We start from the raw sequence: 22607 nt of genomic DNA on the forward strand, positions 1-22607 counted from the left end.
TTTAGAGAGTATTGTATTTGGAAAGGAAATATATGAAACAAAGAGGGACAGCTCAAATAATTCCAGTGGTAAAACCAGCACAGGGACAACGGAGTTGACTCTGTGCTGAAATCCTTTGATTCAAAAAGACTCGGTCTTTAGGACAGGAAATTGGGGTGGGGTTGGGGGTGAGAGTTGTTTCAGCACCCATTCTGCCCTTTAAACTCTACTGGAAGAATTATTGGTCATGCTCCAGGCTGGCCCATCGCAACACTGAGCCTTGAGAAGAAAAGGCTGCCATTAGACATTGCATTCGTATTTCGAAAGTTGATTCTTCATCAGCAAGCTCTTTAGTTTAGGAGAATGATCGGAGCAAGAGAAATTGGAGTTAAACTGATCGCAGTACACATTTCTATGGGAGTTAGGCGTTGGAATCTTGTTGAGAATCTGTGGAATATGCTCTTGTTCTTTCTTTGACGGAATTTGGGTGGCACTGGCAGGGCTAGCATTTATTACCCATCGGTGACTGAACTTGAACTGAGCGGCCTGCCTCACAGTCGAGACTCAACCGCATTGCTGTGGATCTGGAGTCACACGTAGGCCAGATCAGGTCAGGATGGCAGATTTCCTTCTCAAATAGGCATGAGTGAACCAGATGGAGCTTTGCAACAATCCCCGGTAGTTACCATGGTAACCATCTCTGTGGCTCGCTTTCAATTCATGGTGGGATTTGAACCCGCATCACCAGATAATTAGCCCGAGTCTCTGGATTACTAATCAAAAAATGTGGTGCTGGAAACACCCACCCAATCAGGACTTGATGAACAGCTTATGCCCAAAATGTTGACTCTCCTGCTCCTCAGATGCTGCCTGACTGGCTGTGCTTTTCCAGAACCACACTTTTCGACTCTGATCTCCAGCATCTTCTCCTTTCTCTACTCTGGACTACGAGTCCAATGACATTGCTGTTAAACCACTGTTGTCCCTTTGTGTTAACAACTTGGTCAGAGTCTCCCTCATTTTCTACCCCATTTCCCAGTGCTTTTTAATACAGTTCCTTTCCCTTTCTGTAAGCAGGTGCTGGGAAATCCAATGGCAAATGCCAGTAACCCCATGACTCCAGGAGGCAACCCGATGGGCTCAGGGATGTCGGCGAACAATCCCGGGATTAACTCGCCTCAGTTTGCCAGTCAGCAGCAGCAATTCTCAGCCAGCAAGGGTGGCTCCAACCAAGCCTACATGCAACAGGGCATGTATGGCCGACCAAACTATCCTGGAAGTGGCAACTTTGGGAGCAGGTAAAAATCCCACATCACGTTGCTGCCTCAATACAAGGGATACTATTTCCAGGATTCTGGAGGAGCACACAAGATACTGAACTGGCAAAACACCAAAGCCAATGGTCATTACTCAGTCCTGTCTAATGGAGATGGCTGAAGTCCATTTAGTCGATGACACTGGAAGGATTTGTATCTATTGAACATTTCACTTGGTGTAATTTTTTATACATCCCATTGCGAGTCTTTAATTTTCCTTTTTCTTCCCTCTTAAATTTTATTTGGAAGCTTTCGTGAAAACTGCTATTTATAGCCAAACTGAATAACCGTCCCCAAGTACAAGGCCAACAAGAGGCTCATTTTCCCAGACCACCCAATATTGACCTGATGAGCATCATGTCCCTGGAATGTTCCTCATCTAGCTCTTCTCTTACCTCTATATGAAGACAGCAAATTCTTCATTCACTACTTTCATATGTATGGAACTGATTCATGTTGCACGGAAACAGACCCTTCAGTCTAACCAGTCCATGCTGAATGTAATCCCAAACTAAACTAGTCCCATCTGCCTGCTCCTGGCCCATATCCCTCCAACCCTTTCCTATTCGTCTACTTATCTAAGAGTCTTCTAAACATTGTAACTGTGCCCACATCCACCACTTCCTCAGAAGATTTTATTTTACAATCTTCTATTTCCTGCCTCTCTCCCCAGGTACTATTTCATCCTGTAGCTAAGGAGACAATTCCTATGTCATTAGGAACAGGAGAGTACACAGTCACACCCTCCTTCCAAGGTCAAGCTGATCTTCACTTACCACCATCGCATGTTTGAGGGGAGTAGCATGGCCTAACCTCAACCCTTTGCCTTTGTATGCAGCCCAGTATGTGCCCAAATGGTTTAATCACCATTTAAAGAGGCTCATTCAGTTGAGGCTTCTGCCAGAATCTTTGTTGCCTTTGAAACTGCAGAGACAGAAGTTGCATTGTCAGTGTGGTTCCCATGTTTTTATTCTGAATGATGCCAACAGGGCGTCACTTAATGTTTGTCTCTTTTTCAGTTACCCCGGTGGTCCCAATGCCCCCGGCTCCATGGGCATTCCTCCACACAGCAGGCCACCAACAGATTTCACCCAGCCTGCAGCCGCGGCGGCAGCTGCAGCAGTAGCAGCCGCTGCAGCCACAGCCACCGCAACTGCAACCGCCACTGTGGCTGCCCTGCAAGAGAAGCAGAACCAGGAAATGAACCAGTATGGCCCGGTAAGGCACAGTGAGTCTCCCATCGCTGAAAACCACCCCTTGTCCACTGCTCGTCCATCCGTTAGTCGAGTCTGTAATGGTCTTGGCAGAGCGGTGTGTTACTGTGAAGGTGCCTCGGCACTTTGAGAAATAGGTTTTTTGGTCAGATTGACGAAAGGAAGATCCTGCATTTATGTAGCACCATCCAAGATTGCAGGACATTTTCATAAGCATTTTACAATCAATCCTTTTGAGTTGTAGTCACTTCAGGGGAAACTCCTTGATCCATAGAGTGTTTAGAATCTGGAACTTGCTTCCACCAATATATTTGTGCAGAGGTTAGATAAAGGCAGGAAGCAGAAGCATAGGTCTTTTTTAATTCGGCCATGGGATATGTGCTTTTACTGTGCATCCCAATTGCTGTTGAGAAGGCAGTGGCAGCTTGTGCTTTAAATAGAAATGAATGGCTTGCACGGCCTTTCCTATTGTTTTGAGTCTGGAGCCTCACACGGGTCAGACCAGATAAGGACAGCAGTTTGTCTTCATTAAGGGCATTAGATATGATTATTCTTACTAACTTCTTATTTCCAATTTATTTGATTCCTTTTGGTTTCATTTCTAATTTATTGCAATTCCCATCTCCTGATTGTTAATCCAGGCGTCCATGTTGCTAATCCAGTAATGTAACCATTAAACCACACCCGTTGGATATGGATGTCGCTGGCTAGGCCAGCAATTATTGCCCATTCCTAATTGCCCAGATGATAGTTGACAATCAGTGACATTGTTGTGGGCCTGGATTCAGGTGAAGGCCAGACCAGATAAGGATGGCAGATTTCCTTCCCTCAAGGACATTAGTGAACCAGATGGGTTTTTTCCAACAATTGGCAACGGATTTGAGGTCATCATTTTAATTCCAGATGTTTATTGATCATAGAATCCCGAAACAGGTCCTTCGGCCTAACAAGTCCACACCGACCCACCAAAGAGTAACCCACCCAGTCCCATTTCCCTTGCCCATCTTATACTAACCCCAGACTAATGCATGAATGTACACATCCCTGAACACAGTGGGGAATTTAGCATGGCCAATTCACCTAACCTATACAACTTTGGATTGTGGGAGGAAACCAGAGCTCCCAGAGGAAACCTCACACAGACACGGGGAGAATGTGCAAACTCCACGCAGTTGCCCGAGGCTGGAATCGAACCCGGGTCAATGGCATTGTGAGGCAGCAGTACCACCCCAAATTCAAATTTAATTCAAATTCCACCTTTGCTAAGGCAGGATCTGAACCCAGGTCCACAGGAAATTACCTGGGTCTCCACATTAAGAGTCCAGTGATAATACCACTGGCCGTCGCCTCCCTAAGCATGGGGTTTGATGACGAGGGGAGGCAGAGGAGGCCTCTAGACCTGTCGGGTTGAACGTGTGCACATTTTGTAATGTTCTTGTCATGTCAGAAATGCAGCAGTCAAATAACACAGTATTGTGAGATCACCTACGAGATAGTCTTGGTTGCTGAGGGATCTTGTCTGATAGAGGTGGCACCTCCGGCACTGCAGCACTCCATCTGTCCGTTGAGGATATGTCCTCGAGGGTCCTGGAATGAGGGTTTACCACCACAACTCAATCAAATGTGAGGCAGTGGTGCTACTTACTGAGCCATTGCTGAGGGGACAAGAGTGAAACATATGAACTGAACCCAGGAAATACGAGTGACAATGTGAGCCCATGCATCATGAACAGGCCACCCATTCCCCATCAACCAGCCCAGACCTGCAGGGATAAATCCAGCACTTGCTTCAGACAGCCAGAGAGTGACACAGCAGGGCAGTACCCAGGCGTAAAGCCCAAGAGCATAACTCTTTTGTAAAATACAAAGTGGGTGCCCATTGAAAGAAAATGTATCGACTAAAGTGCCTCATTCAAAAGGCAATAAATGCCACATTTTTAATAAAAGCAAGGAAAGGTGATCAAATTAAAGGATAGTGGTGGTTCTGGCTCTGCACTCCAGTTCCCACTGCTTGTGGAAGGCCCTCAAATGGGTAGATCCCACATGCTATCTCTTTCGGGGGCAAGTTGTGTCACGCCCATTACTGCACCCACATACAGGATCCTAACCATCGTGCCAGCACCCATTAGTTTCGCCACACATTAATTCTAATCAGAGTACTTTTTCCACCACCACTTCCCATCCCCTCCAGGCTGGCGTATGCATTCTGAAGCATCATTCTCAAAGCTATCTGTCCTCTTCACAGATGGGCCCAGCCCAGGCTTACAACAATCAATTCATGAATCAACAGGGTGCACGGGGCCCCTCATCCATGCAAGGCAACATGAACCCAGGAAGTATGGGAGGTGGCATGACCCCATCCAGCATGAGCGGGCCCCCTATGCCCATCAACCAGCCCAGACCTCCAGGGATGAATCCAGTGTTTGCGTCCCACAGCCAGCGAGTGTCACAGCAGGGCTACCCGGGCCCACGGCCATCACAGCCAATGCCTATGCAGGGAGTGAAAAGACCCTATCCGGGCGAGGTGAGCAAAGCTAAGGTACAGGCCTGATGAGCAACAGGCATTTACTTCTGTGTTTAAAGCTATGCATTGAAAGGGTAGAACTGAAGCCTAATCATTCCAGCCCTTATAAGCTTTAATTTTGTGTTTCATTTTAACTCTAATTTACTAGAGTTAAAATGTTTCACAAATTTGTTTATGACTAATCTTATGAGTAATCCTGTTTATTCACTTTGACCTTCTATTTGAATTTGTTAATTTCTTGCCCACCCTTACCCTGGTCTTGAGGTATGTCACCCATCTGCTGTGTCTTGTAATTGAAATGTTTGCCCAATTTCAGACTGCCTACACCACCATGTTTAGGGGCCAACAATTCACATACTTTTAAGAAGGAGGTAGAGATTGTAACCACTTTTGGTCTGTTCTTTCAACAAAATCGAAACAAGTTACATTAAAATGGGGCAGCCCTCTCAGGGGTCACTGTAACAAAAGTCAAAACTTGAAAAGTTTCAGTCTTGTGTGATGATGATACTCACTGACTGCAGGAGGCTGAAGAGTGCCAGTGGACTACTTGGTTTTAATTAACCTGTTTGAGCATGTTATGACAGAGCTACATGGCCACCTCACATCCTAAGCTGAGACTTGAACCCAGACTTTTCTGATCCAGGGGTAAGGACAATACAACCATACCATAAGACCTTCCTTTTAATAGGAGCACAAGTGAAACCCTGTTAGTGACAGCTTCTGAATGCACTGACATAGTTAATAATATACAGCATTACCAGCTCTTATGGTGCAGTGGTACTGACCCAGCCTTTGACCCAGGAGACCTGGCCCACCCTGCACCAGAGGTGTGTCATAACGTGTCTGAAGAGTTTGATTAGAAATATCTGGAAGTTGGGGAACCAGCTCCTTCACTCTCTCTTCCTATTTCAGCTCCACCTTTGATCCGCATTACCCTTTATGGAAATTTGCATGTAAATGTAATCATTTGGAAAACAGGGATAATTTCATGGTGGTGATTAATAGGTGGAAATGTTGGTAATGAGAAAAACCACTTCGGTTGTGATAGCACTTCTGGATACAAAGAAAAATAACAATGTTAAAGCGACACAACTACTTCAGAGCCAGGTGGCCCGGGTTTCCCACTTGCACCAGAAATGTGTAAAAACATAGATTGCAGTGAAGGCAATACAGCATCAAGTCTGCATTGATATTCCCCACTAAAAAACATCCAACCCAAATCCACACCCCATTCCCCTGTATTTACGATGGCCAATCCACCTAACCTGCACATCTTTGGACCGTGGGAGGTATCCGGATTGAAAAAAGGAAACCCACGCAGACATGGGCAGAATGTGCAAATTCAACACAGACAGTTGCCAGAGGTTAGAATCGAACCCAGAGCACTGCTGTTTCACAGCACCTGGGACAAACACTGTGCCATTATACCATCCTAATCCCTAAACAGATTGATTAAAAATATCTAGACAATACTATGAACCAGTGATACAGAATTTCAGAAGCATTATTAACATATGAATTCAAAGTGGATGTGTTTGTATTCATTAAAGCTTAACATATATAATTTACTAGAGTTAAAATGTTTTATGAATTTGTTTATGACTAACCTTATGAGTAATCCTGTTTATTCACTTTGACCTTCTATTTGAATTTGTTAATTTCTTGCCCACCCTTACCCTAGTCTTGAGGTATGTCACCCATCTGCTGTGTCTTGTAATTGAAATGTTTGCCCAATTTCAGACTGCCTACACCACCATGTTTAGGGGCCAACAATTCACATACTTTTAAGAAGGAGGTAGAGATAGTACTCAGGACTAAAAAGGATCAAAGTATATGGGAAGAAAGCGGGAACAATGTTGGATGATCAGCCATAACCATATTGAATGGTGGAGCAGGCTTATAGGGCTGAATGGCCCATTCCTGCTCCTTTTTACTGTGTTTCTACAAACCATTCTGACGTTGTGTAGGGGGCAACCAGCATCTTGACACCTTGTATGCCTCAGGCTGCAGCTTTCAGCTTCAACTTCCTTCAGTTTGATCTAAAGTAGCCAGCTCTCCATGACTATGTATTTAGGGCCTCTTGTGAAAGCAGTACAAGTAAATTTGTGTTTTGCAGCCGAGTTATGGAGCACAGCAGTATGGACCAAGCAGCCAGTTTGCCAGTCAGCCCGGCCAGTACCCAACAGGCAATCCTCAAAGGCCCATCACATCACCCAGTTACCCAGGCCAAAGGCTCCCTGGCCAACAGAGCACAGGCCAGTATCCTCCACCTCCAGTAAACATGGCTCAGTACTACAAGGCAAGTGCACTTCCTAACGGATTTTCTATTGAGTGTATCTTAAGATTGGGTGTATCTTGACCTGAATTGCTTGTCCTTGGATGAGTTAAATTGACTGTTGACCACAATTCCTTTGTTTCTCCACATCCCCTCCCCCTCCCCTCACTACAACAGGCAGAGCAGTTTAATGGACAAAACAACAGTTTTGCTGGAAGTGGCTATACCTACAGTCAAAGTAGTCTCAATGGGGTAAGTCCTTGAGGGGAAGAAAGGTTCTCCGTTGCTTTTTGCGTGACTTCTGAAATTCAGCGACCTGCCTAACACTCTAGTATTTGTAGTCACTGTCTCCCCTTTCACAACAGGACAATGTTCTCTCTGCTTCTTTCCTGTAGAGCTTTGGTACAAAGTAGTGGCTGGGGAGTAAGGATGCCACAGTAAATGGAGCAACTTCAAGGGGAACATGATATTTCAGTTCTTTACTAGTATCTTGTGGTTGAAGGTTAGCGTGCCTGTCTATATTTTGGCAACAGTTAATGAGGCAAATTCCCCACCCTTTACTTCTGTTGTTATTGGACTTTAGTCACTGCAATACGAAAGGGGCAAAATCAGGCAGAAATCCCTACCCAAAATGATTCCTGCTGCAAGTGCCACTGGTGTGGGCTGCAGTGAAAGCAGGATTGGAATGTCCCCTTCTCAGTCACGAAACAACTTAAACTTAAAACCATTAGAGGCACCCCTATATTAAGGAAATAAGCAGGATTCCCTTGGAAACGGAGTGGCAGGGTCCTTGAAGAGTATATATTCCATGACAATCAAAATCTGCCCAGTCAAAGGACTGAACAAAGAAATAGGTTTGCCCAAGAGGCCAGAGCAGTTGGAGAGGGCTTGTCAGCCAGAAGATGGCTGGGCCAGTTTTTAATTTGTTTATGTTTTGGGCAGGAGTACTCCTCTGTTCTTCATCAGGAAGCCCATTAGCTATTTGCTCTTGTTTAACCTTTGACCTCTGCTTGCCTTGCTTGTCAGGGAGTGATCCCTTAGGTTTTAGGCTGACTATGATCTTTCCTTTTCAGTTGGGGCTGGGATTCTGTGAAGATTGTGGATCTAACCAGACTTCCGTGTCCTGACTGCACAGTCCATTTTGAACTTGTGTGCACCATGTTCCTCTTCACCCCATCACATGAGAGACTGTGAGCCTCTGATTTTTATCAGGCATGTGAAGAAAGATCTGTGGGCTAAGAGGCAATGGCTGCTAGAAGCTGGGGGAGCATTCCAGGAAAAAAAATCCTATCAAAGGAAAAAAAGAGGGACAATTGTAGCAGGGAGTGAATTGGCAGTGAGGGGTGGTGGGATTGCTGGAGAGGCATGTAATTTACTTTAAAGGCTCCTTTCTCTAACCCCTCCACCCCCATCATCCTTTCGGTAGAAGCTGGGGAGATTATTTTCCTTTCAATGTAACACTACTTACCTCAGAAACATTTATTACAGCAGTAGTTTTGGAAGACCATCTAAAGCTCAAAGTCAGATGAAAATGCTAAATCACATTTTGCTTTTGAACTTTTGGGTACTTGCTGTTTCTCAAGAACCTAAGTCAAACATTTTGCAATCCAATTACCCATACCTTTTCTGACTTTGGTCCTGAATTCGGCCGGGTTGACTTGGGATATTCCCGATTGGAAGTTTGATGAAGAGCTGCGAAATGCTGGCCACTGAGAATTGCAGTAAACAGCAAGCTGTGTCAGTCCAGCCTCTCCCCCATCCTTTGTAGATCCCATCACATATCACCACGACTCCCATTTAAAAGCATGTTACATGCATATAAATGAAAATCAGTCGTGATGGGTCAAACTCACTATTTCATTTCTCATTACAATTTTACTTTCATCTGGTAGGTTGCATGTTTATATGAAAGTGAACTAACTAACTGTGGATGCTACTGACAATATTTTGAGCCTCTGCATGTTTATGTAAGCATCCCACTGCAACACCTGGGAGCTTGTTTGCTCCATGGTTTGTTAAAACCTGCAGGTAGGTACAAAGTGTCTCTGTCCTGGTTATATTTTTTGTGGTACTTCCTACTGATCACCATTGGTAGTGTTTTGATTTAACATTTTGCATGCTGTTGTTACATCTGTCCTCTGGCACATTTCATTCATTAACTGGAGTTCCACTGTGGGGACCAGCCTTGTAAATGAATCCATCACTTAACTGGGTGTCACTGTTCTCTGGTGACTTAGATGGTGGTTTGAGCAATTGTGAATCAGAAATGAACTATAAACCAATGGAGAGGGGAAGGATAGAATTGAAAGAGGGGACAGATAACACTGTGTCTGTTCCATAATTGTTGGTCTTTCATACTCAATTGCTTTGTATGCGTTGGACTTACTCCCAGATGTGTGTCAATGTTACTAAAATTGTTTTAGTTTGTGCTTAGTTCACAGTATTATTGATATTCATTTGGGTCTAGTTGTATTTCTGGTACTTTTTGCACCACAGTTAAAATTCTCTGAATTTAATCCTTGCCTTCTATCTTGGTGGGCCCCATAGTTTAGATGCCAGATTCATAGTCATCCCTTTTTCAATTGAGGCACAGTTTTCTCTTTGCACCCAATTCCAGCATTTCTAGTCTCCGAGCTCCCACATCATTAGTGCCAAATCCTTGGGAGGTAAACTGCCTTTCCAGTAGCACAATTCCAAACCAACTTAATATATGGGAATGCACCATTGACTATGTGAGCCTTTAGAGTACCACACCTTCGGTCTTTTTATGCTGCATTGTTTATCGGTGCTTTCTCAGTGTTACAACATAGATTTCGATAGGTTATGTCACATGAGGAAAGCAATGCTTTTGCTTTAACTATGGAATAACAATGTTGAGCTAGCCAATTTTTACAGTACAGTAAACCTGCCAATTCTGTTTTTTATTACTAATGAACACAATAATTGGAAACGTCCCATCCTCTTCTCATCGCTGACTGCCTGACTAGTGTCCTCTCTGTCTCTCCATCACAAATGCTGGGAGTGGAAAAGAAACCAAAGTAAGATTACATTATTCTTACTGATTCTACTCCACACATTAAAAACAAATGCTTAAAAAAAAACAATTTTTTTTATTAGTTAATTAATTAAGCAAATTGACGGCTGATATCTGTTCACTTACATAGCTGACATTTTGCAAGATCACATAGTGTCTGAATACAAATGTAATGGGAGTTGTCTTCTCAGATGTGTGACAAGATTTGGAAGTGCACGTGAAGGGCTCAAGTTCTTAGAGGAGGACACTGGGTCAAAGACAGCAGGAATGACCATGAAGGGAAATAGGTCACAATCAGAGGTTTAGGTGGAGGAAGGGAAGAAGCCAACAGATGCACAAATTTTGAAGCTTGTGTGCAGACAAGATTGAGGCGAGCAACTGGTCCTAGGCTTCTGAGATCATGGGGCAAAGAAGTTGAGTCAGAGAGATGCTGTGACAAATCTTGAGGACTTTTCAGGAAGGAACAGCATGTAGGAGACTGTACTTGAAAAGCATACTTGGAGCTTACAAATAAAAATTCAGGCTCATAGCAAGACAGAGAAATGTAAAGGCGAGAACTTGCTGCACAAAGGATAGTGGAGTAATGTGAGGCATTCAGTCAGATAAAATATGATTGCATTTTGCAGTTTTTTAAGTGTTTAATCTCCTTGCCCCTCCACGTCTTAAAATGAAATCATTCAGCTGAGAAAAAGCCAGTACATTGCACATTCCAGACAGAAATAGCTCAAACCCAACATTTGAAATCTGCCAGCTGTGTTTTGCATTGGGTCGTGGTACTGTCTTGTTCCCGGGCAGTGGGAGTTTTCTCAGTCTGAAATGTTTCTTCTCTACAACTGACATGATATATGAGGAATGTGATGAATGGGGATGGGGCCCTGTATGTAACAGGTTGTGTTATTAGATACCAGTTGGTTCTGAGTGGATGTAGGTCAGTCCTGCTTGGTTTTATTCAAAGGGAGAGGGTTCTCTTTGATAAAAGGGTGGCTTTTTCTCTTCCATATTTCCCCAACTGTCCGAGCTTTTCTCTGAGCATCAAATAAATCCATTATTGACAAGATTTTGGAAACGGTGCAAAATTTCTACCCTAGTTTCTGTGGGTTAAAATGTTATTACTGCCAGTTGCATGATACTGTTATTGAATTAGAATCACCATGGATCTGATATTTGACTGTGCATATGATATACGTGAAGTACTCCATACAATCATGGCTTCTTCTTTCTTTTTAGCCTCCGAGGTCTGTGGCAAGCTATCCTCATTCTCCTGTGCCGGGGAATCCCACTCCGCCCATGACTCCAGGAAGCAGTATTCCACCATACTTGTCTCCTAACCAGGATGTAAAGCCACCATTCCCACCTGATATCAAACCCAACCTCAGCTCCTTGCCGCCACCACCTCCAAGTGAGTCGGATGCAAATGTTTTTAAAACTGGGATTGCGATGTGGTGCAGCAGAGGATGCAGCTCTTCAAAACTCCGCCCCTTACTTTGTAGCCCGGTATAACACAACTCCAGCAGGATTTTCTGATGGTCCACCATAAAATGATTGTAAATGTAATTTGTTTGTTCTTACCCCTCAGAACCATTGCAGAACCCATTAACAGACAATTGACAGTAGTTTTGACAAGGGGCACTTGATCTCCCACTGTCACTTTGACAAAAGGAATAACAGCATTGGCTATTTCCACTAGTTTGTTCTCGGAAGTTCCCCTGAGAATGCTCCTTGAGTTTACTGGTGTCAATCTCCAGTTTCCTTCTTGGAATGTGTATTTGAAAGCTACATTGCCTGTATACATCAGTTGTCAATTCCAAACATGGTCTCTAGCTTGTTAATTTAAATCCCGAAATGTCAATCTCCCTTTTGAACCCCTCATTATATTTGCACATACAAGGGAGCAGAAGGATGGAAGAGAAGTTTCTTCAGATGTCTCTCATTGAAAGTGTGGTTTCCATTGAGGCAATGGTGGGGGATGAATGGGTGCAGAAGCCAGAGGGAGTGTGGCCCCCATGGTCTACTTGGAATCTGTATCCATTCTCAGTGAATACCTTTGTTAGTGTAGCTCTGGTTTAAAGATGTTCCCTGTGCACTGTGTCAATCTGTGAGCTGAGGAGCATCAAAGAGTGTGTCCGCAAGACTTAGAATTATAATAGAAAAGTATTTAATGGGAAATATAACAAATGCATTTTCAGCTGGGTTTCAGGACTGTGGTGGTCACACAATTTTGACCACCTCATGATCTAACAAAGATTTATTTATTTCATATTTCCTGAATGCCCTGGACAGTTAGTTGTGCCAGACTTTTGTGTGTGATATTATCAGGAGAGCAAAATTCCAGCTGTGCAGGCGGCTGTCAGTCAGTTCTGCTGAAGCCACTGTTTACAAGGTGTGGTTCCCTTTAAAACTCCTGACTGTAAATTAGATTTTGCAATGTCACCACCTAAGTGGTTAAACTCTTTGCATCATGTCCCTTCACCTTCTCTCTTTTTGAGCTTTTAAGTTATACAAAAAGCACATTTGCAATGTCTACCATCTGCTCCCAATATGTTTATTAATTGACTTTCTTTTGCATCGGTCAACTTTCTCTCCTGTAATTTCGCGGAGATGAATCCTGAATTTTATTTTCAAAATGGGATTGAGTGCCATGCATCTTAATTTTAGAGTAGAGAGCTGAACAATTTTCTTCTTGTGAAGAGTGATGAGCATGTGAACTAGTCGCAACTAATTTTGGACCATTTCCATTATACTTTAAGTTGGGGGCGGGGTGGTGAATTTCGGGGACAATTTAGCAGTCAGAAATGCTGTCTTCATACTGTAGACTTGTGTTCAAGATTTTAATAATTACATCTCAATATACAACAGTGAAGGCTTTGCATTTACACCTCCCTCTTCCGCCCCCCCCCCCCCCCCACTTCCAAAGGATTAAATTGTTACCCATAGTGTATTTTTCCAGTGAGGATCTTGAATGCTTAAACATCACTCTGATTCCCTGCATTGGACATACAGACAGGTGCATGATTTGCATGCAAAAAAACCTATTTGCATGTACTAAGTCAAATTAGCCTGCTTTCATTGGGTGAAATTTATCAGTTAAGTACCATGTGTTAACAATGTTTCACGTGGAATTTAGAGCTCTTGTGGTACAGTTGTAGTGTCCCAACCTCTGAGCCACCAGGCCTGGGTTCAAGGCCTAGCTGCTCCAGAGGTTGTATTAACATCTCCAAACAGGTTGATTAGGAAATATCTATCCTTGGGATGACACTAGTGAATACTGGATGGATGGTGTTAGCAGAGGGATAAAACAACATTGTTTGCCTCCTTACCCACCTGCGGTAAAATTTATGACAATCCTCTGGCTCAGAGGATCTCCAGTCCACCCTGCCACCCAGGGCAAGATGCACACCTGCAGAGTCCGGGGGTGGGGAAGAGGGAATTGTTCCGATGAAGTGAAATCTGGTGATGATATGAAAACCACGTTTTTACTGTGTCACAGATGCTAAAGGGAAAGTTGACACTTTCTCTCCCTCTTTGGTCTCAGCCAACGATGAGCTGCGACTGACATTCCCAGTCCGTGATGGTGTGGTTTTGGAGCCCTTCCGATTGGAGCATAACCTGGCAGTCAGCAACCATGTCTTCCACCTGCGGCAGTCAGTGCACCAGACATTAATGTGGAGGTAAGAGCACAGACAGAAATCACTGTCAATTGGATGGTGCCTTTCACATCCTTGGGGTTATCTAAGTTTGGAGGACAGTCACTGTTGTTTAATTCGCAGCTACAGCTATCAGCTTGTGCACTGTAAGATGTTATTGATGTGTATAAAATTCTGATGGGATTGACTGCAGGGATGATGTTTCACTCTAACTGGGAATTGTAGAGGCAAGATGGCCTGTGCAAAACAACACTCCAGGGTTTCACGATTATGTGGTAGACCATTTCAAACTGAATAAGGAGAAATTTATTCACTCTTTGGAATGCTGTACTCCATAAGGCCAAGTCATTGTATAGGTTTTAAGGAAGAACTAATTTCTTGAGACTGCGGGTGTCAAGGGTTATGGAGAGAGAACAGGAGTAAGGCATTGAGAAAGAAGATCAGCTAAGATTGTGTTGAACGGAGGAACAGGTTCAATGGGATGAATGGCCTACTCCTCCTGTTTTCTGTGTCTCTAAGATTCAGTAATGAGTACTGAGGTAAATGATCAGTGGGTGTTTTCCAGGGACGGAGGTTTGTCAAGACAGCAGCGAAAATTCTGCTCCTCTTCCAGTAGGTGCCATAGATTCTTTTATATCCACCTGAATAGGAAGAAGGGGCTTGAATTCATTCATGTCTCACTTAGAAGAAAGCTACTCCATCAGGACTGCTGTGAAGGGAGAGTTTAACTACTGTGTTTGAGCCCTGGAAAAAGCATTGAGATATTTTATTACTATAGGGCAAAAGCTGCTGAAATCATACAGTGAGATCCTAGCTTACAGGTGCTTTTTCTGAAATTTTGTGACAGCATTGATCTAAATAGTTTAAATGGTGCAAATGTCAATGTTGCTTTCAGTCTAATATCTCATCTTGTCAACATATTAAATTGGGTTGTGTCTCAGAGCCATTTTGCCCTTTAAGTGGAAATAATGAGGCATGAGATAATGCTGATTATTATTGGTCTGGTAATCCAGAGACCTGGGCTAATCCCAGCAAGGACCTGAGGAAGGTGAGGATTTACAGGTAACCCCCGCTTTTTGAAAGTTCGCTTTATGCCACTTCGCTTTTATGAAAGACTTACATTAGTACTTGTTTTCACTAACCAAAAGAAACCGAAGAGGATTTTCGCTCTTCCGATAAAAGGCAAAATCTTTCCTATATACATGAATACTTCTTTGCTTTACGCCATTTTGGCTTATGAAAGGTTTCATGAGAGCACTCTACTTTTGGAATCTTGTATTACCAACCCCTACCGTCCCTTGAAAGGAGTGGCTTGCTCGGCCATTTCAGAAGGCAGTTGAACGTCAACTAGCTCGGGGCCTGGAGTCGCATGTAGGCCAGACCAGGTGAGGAATACATGCTTCCTTCTTAAAGGACAAGTATAAGCCAGATGGTTTTTTAAAAATTAAATAATGGTTTCATGGTCATCAGAAGACTTTTAATTCCTGTTTTTTTTTTAATTGAGTTCATATTCCACCACTTACCATTGGCTCCCCATTATTAAGTTAAATAAATCTGGAATGAAAAAGCTAGAATCATTAATGATGACCATGAGCCTTTAGATTGTTGGAGAGCCCCTTCAAGTTAACTTGTATCCTTTAAGGAGGGAAACCTGATGATTGTTCCTGGTCTGTTCTGCATGTGAGCCCAGAACCACTGCTGATCCTTAACTGCCCTCAGGAAGTTATGAAAAGCTATAAGTTCTTGCCTAATGGTGGCTCCATCACACAACTGCAGGCAGTTCAAGAAAATAGGCCTTGGGAAATGGCAGTCAATGATTTGCCCGAAATCCATCCCACCTCTCTTCCCCTCTCCCGAGTAAAAAAATAAATCTCTGTTTCACTGTGGATGTCGAGAAAAGACGAAGGAATTTCTCCCATTCACTGCTACCTGTTTTCTAATTTGGCATGTGAATGTGGTGTTTTGCTGATGTGAATGAGACATATTTATCAGTAGGAGCACAGGTTAGAACAACGACTCAGCAAGATGATCTGATGAATAGCTGAGAGACAGAGACCTTGAATCGGTCAGATTCAGTCTGCTGGATTTTGACAGATTTGTAATGCTCAAAGGTTGTCTAGTCTGCTAACCACCAGTAGTAAAACTTGCACATGAATAGTGGTACGTACTGGAGAGATCCCAGTCATTTGTGATATTTGCGTGGAGCTAATAATAGCAGGAAAGATAGAAGTAGTGAAAATCGAATCCTGGTCAGCTTTAACTAGCTATAGGTAGTTCCTGTTTCCTTCAGCATGGAAGGGGCGTGCTATAAGATTGCTGAAGGTTTTGAAGAAAACTGTAGGAGTTTGTATAGATATTCTCAGCTAGCAGGATAGAAAGATATTGGATCATTTCAAAACCTCCAGCTTCATGGGAGATGGTACTAATGGAACCAATGAGGTTGAGTCTACATGGAGAAATAGCAGCCACACTGTTTTGCAAGCGGTCTTTTTGGACTGAACAAGTGTTGCTGTGTTGTGCCAATTTTGTGCATGACCTCTGCCATTTATATGCAGGTCTGACTTGGAGCTTCAGTTTAAATGTTACCACCATGAAGACCGACAGATGAACACAAACTGGCCAGCATCTGTCCAGGTCAGTGTGAACGCCACTCCCCTCACCATCGAGAGAGGTGACAACAAGACCTCTCACAAGCCTTTGCATCTGAAGCATGTCTGTCAGCCAGGAAGGAACACCATCCAGATCACAGTCACTGCTTGTTGCTGTGTAAGTATGATCAAATCTTTTACTTTGTCCTAGTTTGTGTCTTTGTATAAAATATCTCCTTTTCTGTGTGTCTGTAGGTCTCCTGATTATCTGCTCTAAGGTCTTTTCATATACTTCTAAGATGGACATGAGTTGTTCTCAGGAGCAGTTGGCCTCCAATCTCCTTTCTTCATTTCAAGCCCATTCTTGTGGGCTTGGGGAACAGCAGTAAGAAATATTCTTACTGAGTTTGCTTTGTGCTGTGCAGCATCCACTTGGACTGTGCCACCAACTGGCATTCTTCCTTGGAAAGAAAAAAATAAGTACAGTTGGATGATTTGAGAATTGCAGCAACCATTTTAAAATGACTTTGCTTTAAAAATAACTGCATATGTCAGAGTGAAGCATGTTTTTGTTATACTAGTCCCACACTCTTGAATGATTACCTTAGTTCTCAATCTACTACTTATCATATCAATGCTCATGGAGAATTTCCTGCTGTCTTACTTGCTCAGCTGCTTAATGCTACACTGGCTACCGGTCTCCACCATCTGCCAATGTTTTTAACAAACTCATGTCAATTGTCCATTTGCTATGTCATTCTTTCCCTGCAATTGGTGTGTGATATAATGCTCCCTACGTAGTCACAGCAGCCTGGAATTTCTGGTCAGAGAGATGTACTCAGCAAGCTGCTTTGAAATGTATGATTTTTATTATGCAGCCAGCAGTTTACTCCCAAACTTCCTGCCACTCTTAAGAAACTGAGGACAGGTAAAAATCAGCTTAAATGATTCCTGGTTAAAAATACAGAAATAAGATTGTGTATCTCTCCTTTAAGGATGGAAATCAAAGTTTGAAGCCGTGTAACTATTGTTCATGCACCTTGTGCAAAGCAGATATTTAAGATACTGCAATCACGGAAGCTTTCTGACTATTAATGTAATATAACTCATACTCATTCCTTAAAGATTGCACTCAAAGAAACAGAGAACTCAACCCAGATCTCACTAAGGATAAATAAGAAAAATTGCTTTCACAAAAATCTTTTCTCTTCAGTCCAGAAAAGTTGACGGTTATTTTATACCCAGTTTAAAACGAGCAGAAAAAAATTATTTTTGCAATCACTAAAATGGCTCCAGACATGCCCTACTCACATTGCTTGATAAATGAGTAGAAAGGACAAAGAAATTTGGGTGTAACCTAAGTAAGTGTGGAACTAAACAGATGCTGAATTTTCTTCATCTTTTTATGTTAGCAATCAGCTCTGTGCCCCAAAATACAAACATACAAATTAGGAGCCATAGCCAACCCATCAAGTCTGCTCCACTATTCAATAAGAGCATAGCCGATCTGATTGCAATCTTAAATCCATGGTCCCACCTACCCCTGGTAATTTTTCACCCTCTTGCTGAACAAAAATCTATCTAGCTCTGCTTTAGAAATGTTAGGGTCTTTGCTTCCACAGCATTGTTCAGGAAAAGAGTTCAAAGATTCACCTCACCAGTTTTAAATGGGTAACCCTCGGTTTTGAACAGGGACTCCAAGTTCAATATTCTCCCATAAGATCCCTCATGATCTTTTCAATCACGTCACATCCTGCTCTTCGAAACACCAGTAGAAACAAGCTGGCCTGTCCAACCTTTCTTTGGAGGGCAACAGTGTCAGAGGCTAGGAGTCCTGCAACAAATAATTCATCACCTGAATCCCCAGATCTGTCTATTACCTGCAAGTCACAAGTCAGGAGTCTGATAGAATTCTCACTGCTTGCTTGGACCAGTATAACTCCAAAAACACTCAAGAAACTTGACACCTAACCAGGACAAAGAAGTCCATTTGAAGGCACTGTATCCACAAACTTTCCCTCCCTCCACCATGGAATTTCAGTAGTAGCAGTGTGTGCCATGTATAAGATGTACTGCAGAAGTTCACCAAAGGCTCCTCAGCACCTTCCAAACCCACAATCACTTCAATTTAGAAGGACAAAATATTGCAGATAAGTGAGACACCACTACCTGCAAGTTCCCCTCTGAGCCATATACTATACTGACTTTTAAATAAATCACTATTCATTTAGTGTTGCAAGGTCAAAATCCTGGAACTCCCTCCCCAGTGGCATTGTGGATCCATTTTCACCAGATGGACTGCAGCAAGACACCACAACCACCTCAGGGGCAACAAGAGATAGGCAATAAATGCTGCCCCAGCAAACAAACCCACATCTCAAGAAAAAGTATTTTTTTTAAAAATCCCATGCCAGATATTCACCTAATAATCCTTCTCTAAACTGCTTTCAACTCATTTTCATCCTTTGTTAAGTAAGGAGACCAAAACTGTACTAGTATTGGTCAGAGCCAGAGCCCTGTTTAACTGAAGTGCAACCTCATTACTTTTATCGTGAATGAACTGAATACAAATGTTAACATACGAGTACCTGCTTACCAACTTTTTGTAATAGATACACAAGGACACCTGGATCCCTTTGCATCTAGGAGCTCTGCAATGTCTCACCATTTAGAAAAATGCTTTTTTATTGTTCCTGCCAGAATGCACAATTCATTTTTTTCCACATTATACTCCATTTGGCATATCACCCTACATATATCTTTTTATAGCTTCTGTCTTTTTCACAATTTACTTTCTTATCTATTTTTACACCTCAGCATATTTGCAACAAAACTTCAGTCCCTTCATGCAAGTAATTTATCTAAATTGTAAACTGTTGAAGTCCCTGTGGCACATCACTCTTCACATCCTGTCGTTCTAAAAAAAAAACACACATTCACGCTGACTGCCTGTTTCCTGTTAGTTATCCAACCCTCACATACCTTTGGCTGTATTTTTGTGGAAAATATAATTCCTCATTTAAAATACAATTGGTAAAAGTAGGTATCTAAGTGTAGGTAACAGAGAGTTAAAGGAAAATCCCAGTTCATTATCTGATGTAGAATATGTTGAGAAATCAGACATAGTAAGAGAAATTGGGGAAAAAATGTTGAGGGATCTGCATAGAGACAATAAATGCTTGTGTGTTTTATTTCTTGTGAATTTCAATTGTGCTATCCACTGTGTTCAAGTTTTATTATTAGTTACTCATAGATTTCCAAAGATGTTTCTTGTTGCTCATTGGATCATATGATGTCTTCAAATGTAAAGAGCATTACAATGTATTATGGACAACATATTACTTTGTTGCTAAGCTTTGTGTAATCTAACTCCAGCTGTTAGTCATCGATCTCTATAGTCCACTTAAGTTGATACAGCCTGAAGTTGGTTACTGGAGATGTGTGAGCTTTACAGCAACAACTGTACAGCACTTGTGTTTGTACATGAAACCAAAAGAACTGCAGCTGCTGTAAATCAGAAATAAAAATAGAAATTGCTGGAAAAGCTCAGCAGGCCAGCATCTGTGGAGAGAAATCAGAGATAACATTTCAGGTCAAGTGACTCTTCCTCAGAACTGGATTTCTACTGTAAAACCAGCAATTTCTATTTTTGTCTCATATACTTTATACATTCGGACACAGCTGTGTGAGTCAGAGGAAAACACCATGAAATGATTGTCTACTCATATTCAAAACTTCCAGTACATGGAACTTGAAAGTGTGGTCTACGCTCCTAAAACCTTTAAATGAAGAAATAACGTTGAGTCCTGCCTGTGAAGAGTAATTTCAAAACTGTTTTTGTTCAGTTCCTGCTGCTGGTTGGTAATAGTGAAAAATCCTAATCTTGCCCAGTGAGGCAGAAGTGTGCTGGCATGTGAGAGAGTGATGACTAACAAACATTCCTGCCAAAAGAAAAGCTTTTTGGGGAGCAAATGATGGATTCATTTGTATCAGTAAATAGCTTGCACACAGCAATGTGAAGTAAGGGATACTGGCTACACATTTAAGATCATTGATTTTTTTTTTAAATTTGGAGAGGACAGTTCCTTTTTTTGTCAGATTTATGAATCTGTAACACATTTATCATCTTCAAAGTACCATGTGTGTTAGAGTTCTACTGAGGTACAGCTTTATTTGTTGCCTGGAGAATAATCTGATATGTACTACTCATTGGAAAAAAATACCCTTATGCTTCCTGAATGTCATTGACCCCATTGCTCTATCTCTGTCTCTCCTTGCAGTCGCACTTGTTTGTACTTCAGTTAGTTCACAGACCATCAGTCCGCTCCGTGCTTCAAGGCTTGTTGAAGAAAAGGCTTCTCCCTGCTGAACACTGCATCACAAAAAGTAGGTGGACATGGATAGTATTTTACATTTAATGGGTATACACTTTTTTAAAAATCTTTTTCAGGAGTTCTTGCCTCATGCATTGCAAAGAGGTTAGAGTCTTTTCATCACATTGACATCTGAATGAACAAAGACTTACAAAGACAATAACTTACCCAATGCACTGACATGTCTTCAGAATTACGTGCTCCAGTATCCTCTTCTGATGTTTTTTCAGATAATTCCAAATTACAGCAGAGAAAATTGGCTGAGGGAAACCAAGTGGAAGCCTTACTACTGCCCAAAATTAAAACATACAAATGTACAGTTTCTTTATCTAATGTTTGAGGTGACACAAGGGCAGAAGGGATGGAGATCTGAAAGTTGGTTAAGGGGATAGATTGGAATGGTAGGGACTGTTCTCCTTAATGAGAAGGTGGCTAACAGGAGACTTGGTAGAGGTTTTCAAAATCGTGAGAGGGGACTAGATAGAGTACATAGGGAAAATACCTTCCAACTCATGAAAGGAATCAAGAACAAGAGAGCATAGATTGAAAGCAATTTGCGAAAGAAGAAAATGTACTGTGAGGGGAAAAAGGCTTTTTCACACATACAGCAGTTCAGTCTGGAATGCACTGTCTGGAAGTGTAGTGAAGACAGGTTCAGTTGAGGCAAGAGTGATGATTATTTAAATAGAAACAAAATGCAAGGGTATAGGAAAAGATAGGAGAATAGCACTAAATCAAGATGCTTTTTGGAGAGCCAGTCAGGCACACCGGGCCAAATGGTCTCCTCTGTGCTGTAACAATTCTGTTCTAAACTATCAGTATTTTTATGTGATGAGGTAGAGTTGTATGCGAATCACATATGGGCATAGTCTTTTTAAAGGATGTATATAATCTATCAGGTGTGGATTAATGGTGTCCTCAAGTAAACATCTCTGATTATTTCACAAAGTAGAAAGGAAAATGGAGGCCTGTGTTAATTTTGCCATTGGGTAACCTCATCAGCTTGTGTGCCATAAGTCGGAGAGATCAGTTATTCACAGTTGACCGTTGACCCCATGTGTTTAATTTCTCTTGGGGGTAATTTGAATGGCCTCTTCCAAGACTGACTGACCCCCATTGCTGTTCACAATCTCTTGCTCAGTCTCACACATCAGAGCTGACTAACCTGAGGACTTTGAGAGAAGTTGATTATTACAGAGCCTGCCTTTGAAAGGACAGCAATTTGAAAAGAAACAGAAAAGGACCTTTCTCTGGGCTAATGGTGATCTCTTGTGGAAAATGTATGCCATGTGACTAGGTCAAAGCCAATGCTGGCATACATCACTCTGTCATTAGATGTTTGCTGCAGAGTGAGCTATCAACCATTGTTTTTAGATACAAATTATTTCCACTTCTGTCGTGAAGGTAATCATTGACAAGTTTGTCTATGACTTGATGGCTTCAGTCTTCCTTCCCTAAGAATCGATGTGACCATTATACATTTGTGGGTCTTGACGATGACATGATTGGCAAATCTGAGCTCTTACCCAGTTTTCACACATGTGTACAAGACCAATTAGCTTTACTGTTAGGATAGAAGATTGTCACCAAGTTGTTTTTCACACTTGACTCAAAAGTCCACATTAGAATTTGAATCATATGGTCCTATGTAGTGCTGGGA

At 42.2% G+C, this 22607-nt stretch overlaps 1 protein-coding gene across 16 annotated transcripts in view; it reads left to right on the forward strand.

Annotated features, from left to right (window-relative positions):
* The window catches only part of zmiz1a (zinc finger, MIZ-type containing 1a), a 438789-nt gene that overhangs the window by 399240 nt on the left and 16942 nt on the right, over positions 1 to 22607 (forward strand). For 7 of the 16 annotated variants that reach the window (XM_060854361.1, XM_060854374.1, XM_060854362.1 and 4 more), the window contains 10 exons: positions 1054 to 1277; positions 2315 to 2513; positions 4755 to 5048; positions 7150 to 7336; positions 7490 to 7560; positions 10296 to 10346; positions 11570 to 11741; positions 13830 to 14010; positions 16542 to 16752; positions 20855 to 20960. In XM_060854361.1, coding sequence (XP_060710344.1) covers positions 1054 to 1277; positions 2315 to 2513; positions 4755 to 5048; positions 7150 to 7336; positions 7490 to 7560; positions 10296 to 10346; positions 11570 to 11741; positions 13830 to 14010; positions 16542 to 16752; positions 20855 to 20960 — 1696 coding nt within the window. The remainder of the gene's footprint in view (positions 1 to 1053; positions 1278 to 2314; positions 2514 to 4754; positions 5049 to 7149; positions 7337 to 7489; positions 7561 to 10295; positions 10347 to 11569; positions 11742 to 13829; positions 14011 to 16541; positions 16753 to 20854; positions 20961 to 22607) is intronic. The other 9 variants (XM_060854365.1, XM_060854364.1, XM_060854363.1 and 6 more) reach the window with 9 other exon arrangements.

This window comes from Hemiscyllium ocellatum, chromosome 43 (assembly GCF_020745735.1).
Source record: "Hemiscyllium ocellatum isolate sHemOce1 chromosome 43, sHemOce1.pat.X.cur, whole genome shotgun sequence".
In the NCBI taxonomy this organism is placed as follows: Eukaryota; Metazoa; Chordata; class Chondrichthyes; order Orectolobiformes; family Hemiscylliidae; genus Hemiscyllium; species Hemiscyllium ocellatum.